Genomic DNA, 15,731 nt, shown 5'->3' on the forward strand with positions numbered 1-15,731 from the left:
GGGCCTTGAGGGTATTATGTTAAGTGAAATAAGCCAGACAGAGAAAGACAAACACCACATGATTTCACTCATATGTGGAAGATAAATAAACACATCAATGAAGAAAACAAATTAGTGGTTACTAGAGGGGAAAGAGTTTGGGTGTGGGCATAAGGGGTAAAGGGCACATACGTATTCTGATTTACCAATAATAATGTACAACTGAAATTTCACAATGCTATAAACTATTATGACCTCAATAAAATAATAATGAATAAAGAGAGAAAGAAATAACATTCAGGGTGCTCTTGGAAATAAAAACATGAGAGCAGTAATAAAAAATTCAATAGAGGGGTATGGTAGGGAGAATTATGGTTCCCAAGAAGATTCTATGCCCTAACCCCCAAGGTGTGAATATGTTGCCTTACATGGCAAAAGGACTTTGCAGATGTAATTAAGGCTACTATTTAGTTGACCTTAAAACAGGGAGGTAGTACCTTAAAGTGAAAACAAAGAAAATGGAGATGATATTATCAAAGAAATCACGTTATAAAATTTCCCATAACTGAAGAGCATAAATTATTACAACAAAATTATCCAGTCATATATATATAAAGGGTCACAAGTCAGAATGGTTTCAAATTTGTTAAAAGCAACGCTGGAAGCTAGGAGACAGGAAAGTAACGTCTTTAAATTTCTAGAGGAAAATTATTTTCATCTTAGAATTCAACATCTAGCCAAACTCTCAAGTGTTAGGCTAAGATGATGAAGATGTCTTTAGATGGGTAAGAACTCAAGTGATGTCTCTCATGCATCCTATGTTAGGAAGCTACTGAATGATGTTCTTCAGCAAAATGAAGTAAAACAAAAAAAGAGATCCAAAAAATATGAGATCCAGTACAATGGAGAAGCTAGGGAAACACCAACCACACACCAAACAAACCAAGAGAGCAAGCAACACAGATTGGAGCAGGAGAACAGAGAAACAAAAATTAAAATTAAAGATATCACTCTATACCCAACTTTAGACTACCAAAATGAGGGAGCCAGATAGTGCCAAGCGTTGGTGGGGATGCGCGGTAAAGGCAGGGTAGGCTGTAGCAGCCATTCTAGAAAGAAATGGGACTACTTATCCAAAAAAAAAATGTAAACTCTAAGATCTAGGACTTCCATTCCTGGGTGTGTGACAAAGCAAATCTCACACAGGTCCCTAAGGGAACCTGCAGGATTTACATGGTGTTAGGGAACTAAAGTTACCTGGGTATCCAGCACTGAGAGAGGGCATAAGTTAAACGGCGTGTTGGATACACTCCAAAGAGTCTATATAGTAAGTAGATAGACGCATAAGAATTGATGCATGCATAGCAATTTAGATGGATCTTAAAAAACATTCAATGAAAAAGCAAGGGAAAAAAAGGTTTATATACCATTTACATAAAAGGCCTTCAGATTTTTATTCATTCTCCTCCTTTGAAACATTTTCCACACTTGGCTTCCAGGACCCAACAATCACCTGGCTTTCCTCCTACACTCCTGGCTGCTCCTTCCTAGTCTCCTTCTGTGTTTTTTTTATTCCCCTCATCTTCCCAATCCTTTAAGGTTGGCGTACCCTGGTCACATCGCTTTAAATCCCATCTATGATGCTGAGAGTCACCACATCGTAAGTCCAGCCAGGAGTCGCCCTCTAAAGTCAGCCTCAACTACCACCCAACCACCATCAAGACTTTTCTACTTGAACATCTAGTAGATGTTTCAAATTTAACACATCCCAGACTGAGCTCCTGATTATTTTCCCCAAACTGCTCCTTCTACAGTCCTCCCCATCTCAATTACGGAAATGCCACATTTTCAGATGTTCATGCCAAAAAGCTTGAGGTCACTCTTGACTCCTCTCTTTCTCACTTCACAGCCAATTTGTCAATAAAATCTATCCACTACATCAAAAGATATCCAGAAACCAAATACTTCTCACCAATTACAATGCCCCACCCTGGTCTGAGACACAAGGCCTGTCTGTATTATTGCAATAATTTCCTAACTGGTCTCTCTCTTTCTCCTGGTCTCATTCTGCCATTTGTTCATAACACAGCAGCCTGAGTGATTGTGTGAAAAACAAACTGCACATGTCATTCCTCTGCTCAAAACCTCCAATCACCTCCCATTACACTCAGAAGGGAAGCCGAAGGCCACACTGTGGCCCACCAACCCCTCTCTGATCTGGCTTCTCTTGGTCCATCTCGTTTTATGACTCCCTCCCTCTAGTCCTCCTAGTTCTAGCTCACCGATCTTCCTGTTATTCCCTAAATGGTGTTCTTTACACACCAGGCAAGCTCTGGCCCTGGCCCTTCACACTTGCTATTCCCTCTTGCCTGGACTGTTCTTCCCCAAAATATCCCTGTTTCCCCCTCACCTCCTTCAGCTCTTTAGAAAAGCTACTTCATACACACAGCCCACCCTGCCTTGACTCAATATTTCATATTCCCCTTTTCAGGTTTACTTATCCCTTAGCATTTTCTCCATCATATTATATATATTTTGCTTATTTATATTTTTATTGTCTGTCTTCCCTGCTAGAATATAAACTCTTTGAAGGATTTTTGTCTGTTATCTTCACCACTGTATCCCCAGTAATTAGAATAGTACCTAGCACATAGTCAGTGCTCAGTTGTTAAAGAATAAATAAAAAGTATGTGCATGCATAATAATAAATTTGTAAGAATGCTTACCAACTCAAGCTAAAAAACCTAGTTTAAAAACTCACAGTAGAAAAAAATAGATTGCCTATGAAGAGTGGGTTAACTGGAGCAGAGAATGGTGAAAGTGGTCCAGGGTGGGCTATTAGGACACAGTTGTGGTGGAAGATAGAGGGGGGATGAACATGTTAAGGACGTTGGCAAAGAGGGACTGGAGTTAAATATCAAGGGGAGGGCAGGGTGGGAGGGGGAAGGGAGCGATGCCACCTGAGGGCTGATGGACTGAGATGAAAGGAGAATAAGGAACAACGACTGTGGGAAGCCAGCCAGTGGGTGTGCTAAAGGAAGGAAGGGAGTGTAAGAGCTGGAATAATAGCAGATTTTGTTCAGAGATTAGTATATGCCTCTTGCAATTAGTTTAAGTGATTTGTGGGATAAAATAAGCAAGAAATGACACCCATTTGTGTACACTAACATCAGAATAATACTACCAGAATGGCCTGCCGACATCTGTTAGATCTAGGACTGGTACTATAGTTGAGAAACGCAAGAGCCAAGTGACCAAGTAGAGACGGTAACTTTCCAGCTAATGTCCACCTTTTCCGTTCCACTGTGCTCCCCTGTTACACGAGGGGTCCTGAGTGCTCATAAATTCTTAAATGGAACCGTAACTGGAAATCTGTCAGTCATCCTCACCACGAGTCTCCCTAATGAAGAAGCGATAATACTTTCCCCACTGGAGTCAAACTAGAAGTTAATGAGCCAAATTAAAAAGGGGAATAATTTACCTAACATTTGACCTCCTACTTCGCCTTAGTAAAAGTATCAAAACAACCACAACAAGTTTATAGAAAGTGCTTTTTATACAGTCACTTGTAAGTGGTTTATTTACTATTTCTCCTAATGGGATATGACAAAAGAGAGGTGAGGTCTATTGATATTTTGGGGCATGTAGCTCCTCTTTATTTTTTGCTTCTTGTGAGAAAAAAATGTGAAGCTTCTATTCTGCACTACATTTCAAGAATGTGACACTGCCTGACCAAGAAACAGGGAGATTTCAGGGATGGAGCAACACTAACGTAATAACCAGGTGCAGCATTGGTGGCAGGAGGTCCTGGGAGAGGAACCACAAAGACTTTCGAGGACAAGTTTATCAACAGATAGTAAAGATCAGAGAAGGACTAGGGACAGAGGAATCTCTGATCAGTTATCAAAGTCCTCGATGAAGGTGAGGAAAAGTCAGAGAAAAATACTGAAGTGATACAAATCTCAAAGTAGCAGGGGGATGAGGGCAAAGAGTGAAGTCCAGAAATGACAGTGGGTAATGCTAACCAGGGATGCGGGCTTCCCATGAGCAGGGTTGGCAGAAGGAGAAGCCTAGTAGGAGAGTGCTGCATGTAGGAGGGAAAGGGCTCTGGAGAGGAGCGTACAAGTTTTAACAGGTGAAGGTGAGGAGAAAGAAGCAACACAGGATGTTCCGAGACATTGCTGAAGGGTATACCTTGCTGTTCCAGTTGCCTGAGTCCAAGGCCCAGCCCTAATCCAAGTGACAGAATCACCAACAAAACGAGAAGAACCTATTACAAAAAAGGAAAGTGACCTTTACAATATTTTTAAAATACACAAAGATCCAGAGAACCATCCTCCCTCAGTGAGTATTAAGGGTACACAGCATGCTAGTTATGCCTGATACCAGATCCAACAATGATAGAAGTACATAATTTTATTTAACACCTGGAAATAAGAAAGGTTTAGAAAGAATTTTTAAATACTATTTATTACAGATCTTCAAAGTCAGATACATGAGTCCCAGTGAGTTTAACCCCAAATTGAGTTAAAGTGTGAATGAAACCAACGGAACCATTTACCTTTTGCCCAGTTTTCTTTCTTAGCTAGACACCTGTTTGGAAATCATTTATGTAAAAGTATTCCAAAACTGTGAAATTGTTAACTACCTCATTCCTAGGGAGCAGGGTTCTTTTTCGCCACCCTGTCCATCAGAGGATAATGAGAATATGTAACACATGTAAAAATACAGCGCCCAAATAATTAACTGGCAAATGATCTGCTTTCATCTACAGCTCAAACCAATCATTTAGAGTAACTTGGAAGCTGTGCGACCAAAAATCGTGCGTGTCATTCATTATCACAACTGCTGACAAAGCTCTTCAGTGTAGTGGACTTTATGCTCTGATTAAAATTAAACTGCAATATAATTAAAGAGAATTCTTCCTGCTGACCTCTTTCCCCATCCGTTAAGTCCAATGATAAGCATGCTGGATGATAGAGCTTGAGTAATGTGTATCGCCATAAAGAATATGAATGCAATGGACACAGCGATTCCTTAGGAAAGTATTTTACAATACCACTAACCTTTGTTATTTTTTAAAAATACTTCTTTTATGAAAGAAAAAAACACAAAATCAAAATTTGCTTAAATAATAAGGACCTACATAAACTATTGATATCTTGTTTATTTTTATTCTGAAAATCAACTGAAAAATTAACATATCTAACTCATAAGAGAAGTGAATTCAACAACTGGGAAAATACGTTAAAACACTATGAAAACAATTCTCATACGAAGTTTCAAAGTTAGCCCCAGGGTCAATGACCTTCCAGCAGCATTCATTCAGTGGAGTGAATGAAGAGGGAAAGGGGAACATAAACAGTTGTCAAATAACATCATTAGCACTTAGTTCCTTATTATGATGCTCAAAAGCCACAGGTGACCAAGCCTGGGAATACTACAAAGCAACAAAATGCTGGGAAACTTTCCTATAGTAAACCTCATGCATTACAGATTTACAAATTGGTGTATTTTGGTTGACATCTTATATTTGGTCTGTTCACCATTCAAAGCACTGGAAAAATAAACAATATCTAGCTGTCCTTAGGATGCTTTAAAACTTTTTAATGTTCAATCTTAGTGCCTGTTTCTTCATGACTTTGTACTTATTCTATATATTAACGGCTTGCTCTCTGCATTATTCTGTCAGCTCCTTGAGAGTGAGAAGGTTCATTTTTAACACATACAATCATTTACTCTAAACATGTAATTCTGAATAAGCTTCTTGATATTGAGGTGCATATGTATCTTAACCTATCTCATGCTATCTACAAAGTGAAGAGAGGAGTACTCCAGGCTCCAACAGTCACTGAGAGCCGAGCATTTGGCTTTGGCTTGGCTGAATAAAGTGTACTAGAAACACAGTAGAGGACCTTTAAATTTGTTCAATGAAACTTTTGTTAAAATTTGGAAACATTAGGGTACCTTTGAAACTATGATTTTAAAATATTATATGTAATAATACACCACTAGAAAGAAACAAAGAAGGGAAATAAATGATGCCCAAGTTTTGTTCCCAAGGAGTTTATAATTTCCTGACTTTATAAGATAAGATACATTTAATAAATGGCACAGGAGCTAGAAGAGCACTCTAAAGTTCCCAGAAGGATACTGAATAAATAGAATATCTTCAAGGTTTGCTGTGTTATAGTCCCCGGGCTCAATGCTTCCACACATGTTTTGTTTACTCCTCAAAACAGTGCTTGAGTGACAGGATGGTGATGACATTAACTAAAGAAGGGAATTCAGGAGAAAACTGTAGCAGGATATGTGATAGAAAATTATGCACTTGGTTTTGGCTTGAGGTCCTGGATGAGGAGCCAGCAAGCAGGCATCTGAAATTGAGTGACAAAAGCTCAGCAAGATGTCAGAGCTGGTGGCTTACTTGGAATTCCTGGTTGAGAATATGACTCTTCAAACCATGAAAGAAGATGAGATTGCCTAAAGAAAAGATCTTTAGATAGGGTTTGGTGGAACACTTACATGCAATGTGCAATGAGAAGAAAGATAAATCAGTCAAGAATGCAGGTAAGGAGAAACATCATAAAAATGGGAATTTCACTGCCATCATGCAAGCAAAGAGAGAGAATAATTCAAAATGAGAAAAGACTCAACAATATCCATGTACTGTTATTCTGGAGACTCAGCAGGAGAATGCGAGGGGAGAAGGACTGACTTTGAGAGGGTGACTTCAGTAGAGTAAAAACAAAGCCAGAGAACAGAAGTTAGACAGTGAGAAAACCCAGGCAGTGGATAGAACTCTGCTTTCCCTGAAAGAGTAACCATGGAGGGAAAAGAAAAACTAATACAATCAAAGGAAAGTTTTTTTTGAGGACAAGGAAGATCTTATGATATAAAAGGACAAGAAAGAGAAAATAGGCAAGAGAGACTATCTCTAGGAGTGAAGTAAAATAGGATAAAATCAGTAGTCCAATAAAGAATATAAGATCAGTGATTTTAATTTCTCACTCTCTGCTCTTAAAATAGTCATGCAATAAAAAGGTGACTTGAAGGTAATTATAATCATGCTAACATCAATGTTGCAAGGTGTTCTGCCACAGATCCCAACTTTCTAGATTGATCAAATATTAATTTGCTGTTACTCAAATTTATAAAATATGATTAAAAACATTAACTTTGCATTCAAGTTGTCATAAGGGATAAAACTGAACACAATTACTTAAAACTTTACATTTAAATAGCAACACAAACAAATATAAACGGGGAGTCATACACTTAACATTTGTCACAAAGCTAGAAAGACTAGAATTAAGAACTGTACTTACAATACAAATTATTTTAAGTTTCTTAACAGAGTTCTTCTTAATAGGTTCTTCCACTGATAAAGACAGCATAGAATCCATTGTTCTGTTAACTATATAAACCTGTTTCTACCAGAAGACAGTAGCACTCTTTCCTTTTCCCAGTCTGGCAAAGAGAAACTGTATGAGTTACGTGGCTGTGGCTGACTTTTAAATGTTTGGGAAGATCATAGCTCTTTAGTGATTGGGCAATCAAGAGAGAGGAAAAAAATTGTAATAACAATACTGTTGAGAGATGAAAGTCCATTTCCAGTGCATTGTAGACGATTGTTCTTTTCCTCTTTATAGTTTATACTAAATCCTAATCAAAATAATATGTAACAAGAATAATACAATAATCAAATTTTAATACAATCTGATCATCTATTTTCTTTAAAAATAACCCCTAACTAAAGGTCTTGTTACAGAAATTCCAGGCGGTTTCTACATTTATATAAACTTCATGTCACAGTTGAAAGCCAAAATACGAAAAATGTGCTTTAACAAGAGTAGGAATTCCAACTTTGCTGAATCTATGTAAAGTACTTAATTACGTGATAATTATGTCTTGCATTTTACATCGTTCACAATTTGATATGTTTTTATACACATTATCTCACGTCAAAGTTAATATCCCTTATAAACATTTTATCCCTGTTTTGTAGATGAGTAAATAAGGCTCTGGTTATTTACACTAAGTGACAGGACTTGCCTGTCCCAAGTCACATAGCTACCAGATGCCAGAAGTGGAGCTGGAACCCAACTCTTCTAACGCCCCAAATCCAAGGCAACTTTCGCTAACTAATTACACTCACTCTTTTCTCATTTATGTAGACGAGAGCATCCTGACACACGTACTGCACGCGGAGAAGGGGTTACAGGCATATGATGAGAGAAGCTAACTGAATAGCGGTGTGGCCAAAGACGGTCATAGTAAATGGCGGGGGTTAAGCTCTTCCAGTTTCAACGACCCTGAGACAGTAATTCTCAGTGTGACCCCGTGGAACATTAGTCCTATGAAACCTCCTGGTCAAATCAAGCTTGAGAGCTCTTTTCTAATGTAAAGATTGTAAAAATGCTGTAGGCCGCAGTACACTCTTTGGAAAATACTATTCCAAACTATTCCAACCCTAAAAGCAGTGAAAAGAACAGGAAAAGAATCTGTGCAAATATCCAATGACTCCTAAATGTTAAAAATATTTCTGAAAATCACATCTAAATCCCTTTTTCTGTTATTGAAGTCCACTCCCTTAAGGAAAAATCTTCAGCATAAGAGCCATGTTTCCTTTATGGCTTTGAGGGTCTGTGCTCTTTTTTCCCATTACTTCCTCAGTCCAGTATACCCCATCTTCACCAGTTCCACCCATAGGCCTCACCAGTGGAAGCATCTGCATTAGCTGTTGTGACAGAAGTGCAAGTGAACACAAGTGAGGCCATCTTGTTACACTAAATGACCCCAACCCCTCCTCTGTGAGACTGCTTGCTGCCCTGTACATACTCTAAAATAAGTCATATGCTCTCCTGATTTATGGCCTCTGCTTACACATGTACTCCCCTATAGCCCGATAAATTAAAACTTTGTGGGGCTGGCATGGTGGCATAGTGGTTAAGTTTGCACACTCTGCTTTGGTGGCCTGGGGTTTGCAAGTTCAGATCCTGAGCATGGACCTACACCACTCATCAAGCCATGCTGTGGTGGCAGCCCACATATAAAGTAGAGGAAGATTGCCACAGATGTTAGCTCCAGAACAATCTTCTTCAAGCAAAAAGAAGAAGACTGGCAACAGATGTTAGCTCACAAGCAAAACAAAACAAAACTTTATTCTATGAGTTTCTCTCCAGGAACAGACTGACCACAGGTGAGAAACACACCTACAAGATGTTCATCATCACTGACAGAAGAAAAGAACATTGAAAGACCCTGGAGTCTGTCATGCCTGAAGGCTGACATTTCTAAACCCCCTCCTTACTGCCTATTTTCCCTATATAACCACCTCAAAATTCTGTAATTTTCTAAGATAGTTTTTCCAAGACATTAGTCTGCCATCTTCCCAATTATGCTGGCTAATCAAATTAAACTTTTCTTTCTCAGTCCCTAACTTGTGATTAATTGGTTCAGATCACGGCAAGCAGAGCGAGCCCATTGCTTTGTATCAAATTTCTGGTGACCCAGATGGGACTACAGCCTGTGTTCATGGCTAGTGGACTTGCAGGAGGCTGTTCTAGGACTTTCACAGCAGCTGCCAGGCAGCTTTTTTCCGTCCCTGGGGAATTCTCCTTGTGGCTTCCTTGCTTGCGGACTGCCTCTAACACTTCACTGATCAGGAAACGAAGGACTGGATTGTGAGCAGATGAGCTTGCGTCTGCAGCTAGGTGAGTCATCCTGGAGTGCACTCGTGGGTACTGTATTCCTTTTTCCTTGTCTGGAGGCCTTGGTCAGGCCAAGGTCCATCTGGTTTAGGCATCATGATTGAGGGATAAAGGAAAGTACAGACTGCCTAGTATATTATCTGGAAGACTGGTCTCTGGTTTGTCTGTGGTGTGCACACTTCTATGTTCTGTTCTCCTGAATGTGTCATTCCACTAGTCTGTGTGCCAGTTTTTCTCTGTGTCAGAACCCTACAGCACACTTTCAGTGCCTGTCACATCATCTGTGGGGACGTGAAGTCTGCAACCTTTTCTGTCAAGTGTGAGCCAGAATTGTACACCTCAATGAGGGTGGTACTGTTTGTGTGTTCCCTATCTTAATAACCATTGGGAGGAAGCTGTGAGAGTATGGCCTGACAATCTTTTCCCCCTCTTTGTCTTTCTTATCTGGCATATTCTGTGCTGTCATTGTAGGGAAGTTAGGTTTGGGCTTAAAGTAAGCTGGACTTGGACTTCCTGCAAAATAGAAGATTTAAAAAACTTTCTGCCAGGCACCTGACCTCCTACACTGGTGTTGGAAAATTAGATCTTTACCCTGCCTTAAACCATTACCTCTTGCCTCTTTGGCTGGTTTAGCATTGGTGTGAGGACTATGCACTCAGGCAGAGTTGGATTTGGATAAGTCTTATCATTTTCTGGACGCCTGGAGTCGAGCCTTGCACCCTTCTCCCAGTCCATTAATTGTTGGACACGAGCTTTATCGCCGTGGGAACCACTCTGTCCATCCCAAGAAAACAGCCCACTAGTGTGCATCCAATTGACCACTAGGTCAATTGGACTGATTTCAGTTATGAGCCCACGACAAAGAAAAGGATGATCTTTTACTATAATGTAGCCTGGCCCAAGTATACACTAAGCTCAGGAAAAAAGTGGCCCCCAAACAGGTTGCTCAGTTATGATACCATCTTGATTCTAGAACTGTTCTGCAAGAAGGAAGGAAAGGAGGATGAAATCCCCTTTGTTCAAGCCTTTAGGCTGCTATATCTAGATCAGGGAAGGGGCAACAATGGACCCAGGAGTCACCTAATGGTACAAAGACCTTCTATCATGCAGGTGGGTCAAAAGGTGGATGAGGATTTAATGGCCCTACAGACCCTGAATCCACCTACATCACTCCCGGCTCCTCCTCCTCCTCGCCCTTTTCCAGGCCCACTGCTTGCCCAAGGGGAAATGCCTAAGGGATTGCCAGGTCTAAGAGAGGGACTCTCTCCTCCTTGAGCCCAGCAAGGGACACAATTCAGTCACGGAGCCCTTCCTGGAGGGGGGCAATTTCTGCTGCGACAATATCCCATAGGCATAACTGGACAAGGGCAATTGGCCAGCTTTGTTTGAATGCACTCTCCTTTCTGTACTTTGGATCTTTTTAATTGGAAAAATAATAACCCACCATATGGAGAAGACCCTCAAAGGATGACTGATTTGTTTTCTTCCATCTATCACCCCACATGGGCAGATATACACTTTTTTTGTGTGTGTGAGGAAGATCAGCCCTGAGCTAACATCCGATGCTGATCCTCCTCTTTTTTGCCGAGGAACATTGGCCCTTAGCTAACATCTGTGCCCGTTTTCCTCTACTTTATGGGATGCTGCCACAGCATGGCGTGACAAGCAGTGCATCGGTGTGCGCCCAGGATCTGAACCCGTGAACCCTGGGCTGCCGAAGCAGAGTGCGCACACACAACCACTTGTGCCACCGGGCCGGCCCCCACATTTTTTTATATATGCCTGAATGCCCTGTTCCCCTCCTGAGATGAAACCTTCTATGTAAACTGAATGCTCAAGTGACTTTTGCTCCAGGCCAACTAGAGGTACAAATGCCTCCAGAACAAATCTTATGGTTCTAGATGGCCCTACTAGGTGTTCAAACACCACCACCAGACCCGCTACCACCAGAGATTCTCAAGGAGGTAAGACTGGATGTGTGGGCAGAGGGGAAGCCTGGGAAAGCAAAGAATGTCCAGCCAATACATATACCCTTAAAAACCCAAAAGATAAAGCCTAGCCTGAAACAATATCTGCTAAAACAGGAGGCTCAGACGGGCATTTAGCCAGTGCTGCAGAAATTCCTGGTGGCAGGATTAATCAGACTTTGCCAGTCGCCATATAATACTCCTATTGTCCCGGTCAAGAAACCCAATTCAGAGGAATATTGGTCTGTTCAGGACCTTCACGCCATAAATGAGGTGGTTCAGGACCTGCACCCTGTGGTGCCCAGCCTTTACACCTTGCTAACCAACATTCTGGATAAATATGGCTGGTTTCCAGTTTTGAGACTTAAAGGATGCATTCTTCTGCATATCACTCATGGAAGAATTGCAACAACTCTCTGCCTTTGAATGGCGTGACCCAGACACTCAGACCACTCAACAATATTGCTGGACAGTGCTCCCCCAGGGTTTCAAGAACTCCCCTATGTTATTTGGGGAGGCCCTAGCTAAAGACTCGAGCCACTTACAATTACAAGAAGGAATGCAGGATTACTGTTACAGTATGTGGGTAACTTGCTGATAGCGAGCCCCACTTATGAGCAATGTCCGGCCAACACAATAAAGATCATTTGGCTAATTGTGGGTACAAGGTCTCACAAAAGAAAGCACAGATCTGCAAACAAAAAGTTACATACTTAGGCTTTACATTGTCAGAAGACCAGAGGGGACTGCTGCCAAACCGGAAAAAAAGGCTATAGCATGCCCGAGCCCGCCCACCACCCAGTGACAACTATGAGGATTCTTGGGCATGGCTAGTTTCTGTCAAATCTGGATTCCTAATTATGGTCTCATAGTAAAACCCCTCTATAGGCTCTAAAAGGGAGAGACCAGGAGCCACTAGAATGGACAAAGGAGTGTCAGGTGGCCTTTGATACCATTAAGACAAAGTTAACTTCAGCCCCACCCTTGGGTCTTCCTAATTTGTACAAGCCCGTCAGCCTACACATACATGAAAGGCAGGGAATAAGCTTGGGGATTTTAACTCAAAAACTGGGCATGGCCCCTTGACCAATGGCTTACTTTTCCAAGCAATTGGATCAGACTGCCAAGGGATGCTCCCCTCCTCCTCCCCACCCCCCTCAGAACAGCGGCTGCTACTTGTGACATTCTGCAGGAAACTGAAAATTTTACCCTGGGCCAACCCACCACAGTATATTTGCCACATCAAGTACTCATATCATTGGAACAAAATGTGGGATACTGGCTCACTTCAGGAAGGATGAGCAAATACCAGGCCATCCTTTTGGAGAATCCAAATGTACGCATGCAAGTATCATCCTCTCTAAACCAAGGCAAATAGACTTTACCCAGATGCCCTGGGCAACTGGGAATTTCAGGTTTTTGTTAGTGTTTGTGGACACCTTCACTGGATAGGCAAATGCCTTTCCCACTCAGACTGAGAGAGCATCAGAAGTCACTCACGTGTTGCTGAAAGAAATCATCCCTAGGTTTGGTCTGCCTAATACCTTGCAGAATGATAGACCAGCTTTTGTCACCCAAATAACCCAACAAGTGTCCAGAAGCTTAGCCATCTGATGGATACTACACTCAGCTTGGAGACCTCAATCAAATGGAAAGATGGAGAAAATGAATCACACCTTAAAAAAGGCCAATGCTAAAATCTGTCAGGAATCGCAACTAACTTGTGATAAGGTGCTGCCCCTTGCCCCACTACGGGTTAGAGTAGCTCCCTGAAGCGGACTTAAATTGAGTCCTTTCGAAATTCTATATGGGAGATCCTTTCAGGCGTCTTCCCCTGGAACTAAATCTCTGGATGTTTTAAGAAATGTTATGAATGCTAATTATGTTAAATCATTAAGCTCCGTATTAACTTCTATCCATGAGTTTCCTTCTCATAGGTCTGTATATCTGACATCCCTCTACATGCCTTTCAATCTGGTGATCATGTTTTGCTGAAAACTTGGAAAGACAAGGGACCCAAAAACCACCAGTCACCCAAATGGACCGGCACCTTTGAGATTCTTTTCACCACTCACTCATCCATATAACTTGCAGGCGTGAAACTCTGGATTCATCACTCCTGGATCAAGGCAGCCCCCAAATCACAGGAAAGTATCCCACCTGTATCGAGGGATAAGTGGGTGGCAGAACCCCTTGGAGAGCTAAAATATGTCTTTAAAAGACAATTTTGATCTCTTCTATCTAACCCTTCTCACAGTTCTACTTGTTGGGGTATTAATCTTTCTCAACAACACAAAAGCTCCCCTCAAGGGACCCCTCCAATGAATTCAAAAGGAAAGTAACTCTTTTCCACGCTGTGGTCCCTCTACGATGTCCTGATTCAGCAGGAAGTAGCTAGAGAAATTATGACGCCCTGTCTCCCCCTTGACCATAAGATTATGAATGGATTACTACTGACAGGGGGGGAGTTGTAAATGAACATAAGTGAAGACATCTTGTTGTGCTAAAGGACCCCAGCCCCTCCTCTGTGAATGACTCATTGCTCTGCACATACTCTAAAATAATTCACATGCTCTCCTGATTTATGGCCTCCACTTACATATGTACTCCTCTATAGCTTGATAAATTAAAACTTTGTTCTATGAGTTTCTTTCCAGGAACAGGCTGACCGCAGGTGGGAAGAACACCTACAAGATATTCATCATCACCGACAGAAGAAAAGAACAATGAAAGACCCTGGAGTCTGTCATGCCTGAAGGCTGACCTTTCTAACCCCCCTCCTTACCGACATTTTCCCTATATAACTACTCAAGATTCTGTAATTCTTGAAGATGGTTTTTTTGAGACATTCATCTGCCATCTTCCTCATCATGCAGGCTAATCAAATTAAATCTTCCTTTCTCCATCCCTAACTCATTGTGATTAATTGGCTCAGATCACAGTGAGCAGAGCGAACCCACTGCTCAGTATCAGAAGGAATCAGTTTTAGAACTAGAAGATGCCATAGAGATAATCTTACCAGTGTTTTGCAGACTTCTTTCCACAGACCACAATGGACTACCAGGTCTTTAAAAATCAGAAATGAACAAAAACATATCTGAATACCTTTGGCAAGTGGTTCTCCACACTGGATAAACTTAGAAGCACCCAAAGTAGTTTCTTAATTTTAATTTTTTTAATTCTGAAGCCCAGGCTCCACTTCATTATATTAGAATCTTTAGAGTTTTGGCTAAGGCAGCAGTGTTTGTTTATATGGGATTTTATACGTAACCAAGGGATTTTATATGTAGCCAATGTCAGTGTCAACACTTTGCTTTGAGCGGTGCATACACGTTTGAATTCTCTACTGCAAACATTCACTCTGGATTCTAATCAAACTTGCTAATTTTACAGATGAGGGTAGAGGACCCGAGGGGCTGGATCCCTTGCCCAAGGTCACCTTGGTTAGTGGTAGCTCAGAAGTGAGATTCCACCAGGGCCTCAGACTCCCTCTTCAGGGTATTTTGTTGTTGTTGTTGTTGTCGTGTCATACTGATTGTGTAAAAGAAAGGTCAAGCCTACATCACAATTTGCCTCAAAATTAGGAAATTTATAGGACCTATGGCTTTTACCTTGACATCTGGCATAGGTCCTCCATTTTTCTGGGCTTCTGGGTTCTAATTGCCTCTCTGCACTTACAACAATCTATCTCATCTGCTTGGACTCTGGTTTACAGCACTCCTGCTTTTATCTTCCCCTGTGTGGTGGTTAGTTTTGTGTTTCAACTTGGCTAGGCTATAGAAACCAGTTACTTAATCGAACACTAATCTAGGGTGGTGTTGTGATGGTATTTTGTAGATGTGGTAAGACTTTAAGTAAAAGAGATTACCCTCAATAATGTGAGTGGGCCTCATCCAATCAGTTGAAGGCCTTAAGGACAAAACAAGTTGACCAGAGAAGAAGAAATTCTGCCCCAAGACTACAGCATTAGCCTGTGTTCCTAGCCTGCCAACCTGCCCTGTCCTATAAATTTTGGGTTTGCTAGCCCCACAATCAAGTGAGCCAATTCATTTCTCTCTCTTTCCCTCTCACT

The 15,731-nt window shown here is 41.3% G+C and overlaps 1 protein-coding gene across 1 annotated transcript in view; it reads right to left on the bottom strand.

Annotated features, from left to right (window-relative positions):
* Positions 1-7,385, bottom strand: part of LOC131420370 (ectonucleotide pyrophosphatase/phosphodiesterase family member 3-like) — a 78,010-nt gene extending 70,625 nt beyond the window's left edge. The window contains exons 1-2 of the mRNA XM_058566261.1: positions 7,308-7,385; positions 4,174-4,249 (exon numbers count right to left, since the gene is read on the bottom strand). Coding sequence (XP_058422244.1) covers positions 4,174-4,249; positions 7,308-7,385 — 154 coding nt within the window. The remainder of the gene's footprint in view (positions 1-4,173; positions 4,250-7,307) is intronic.
* Between the last annotated feature and the right edge of the window lie 8,346 nt (positions 7,386-15,731).

Source organism: Diceros bicornis, chromosome 23 (assembly GCF_020826845.1).
Source record: "Diceros bicornis minor isolate mBicDic1 chromosome 23, mDicBic1.mat.cur, whole genome shotgun sequence".
Lineage (NCBI taxonomy): Eukaryota > Metazoa > Chordata > Mammalia > Perissodactyla > Rhinocerotidae > Diceros > Diceros bicornis.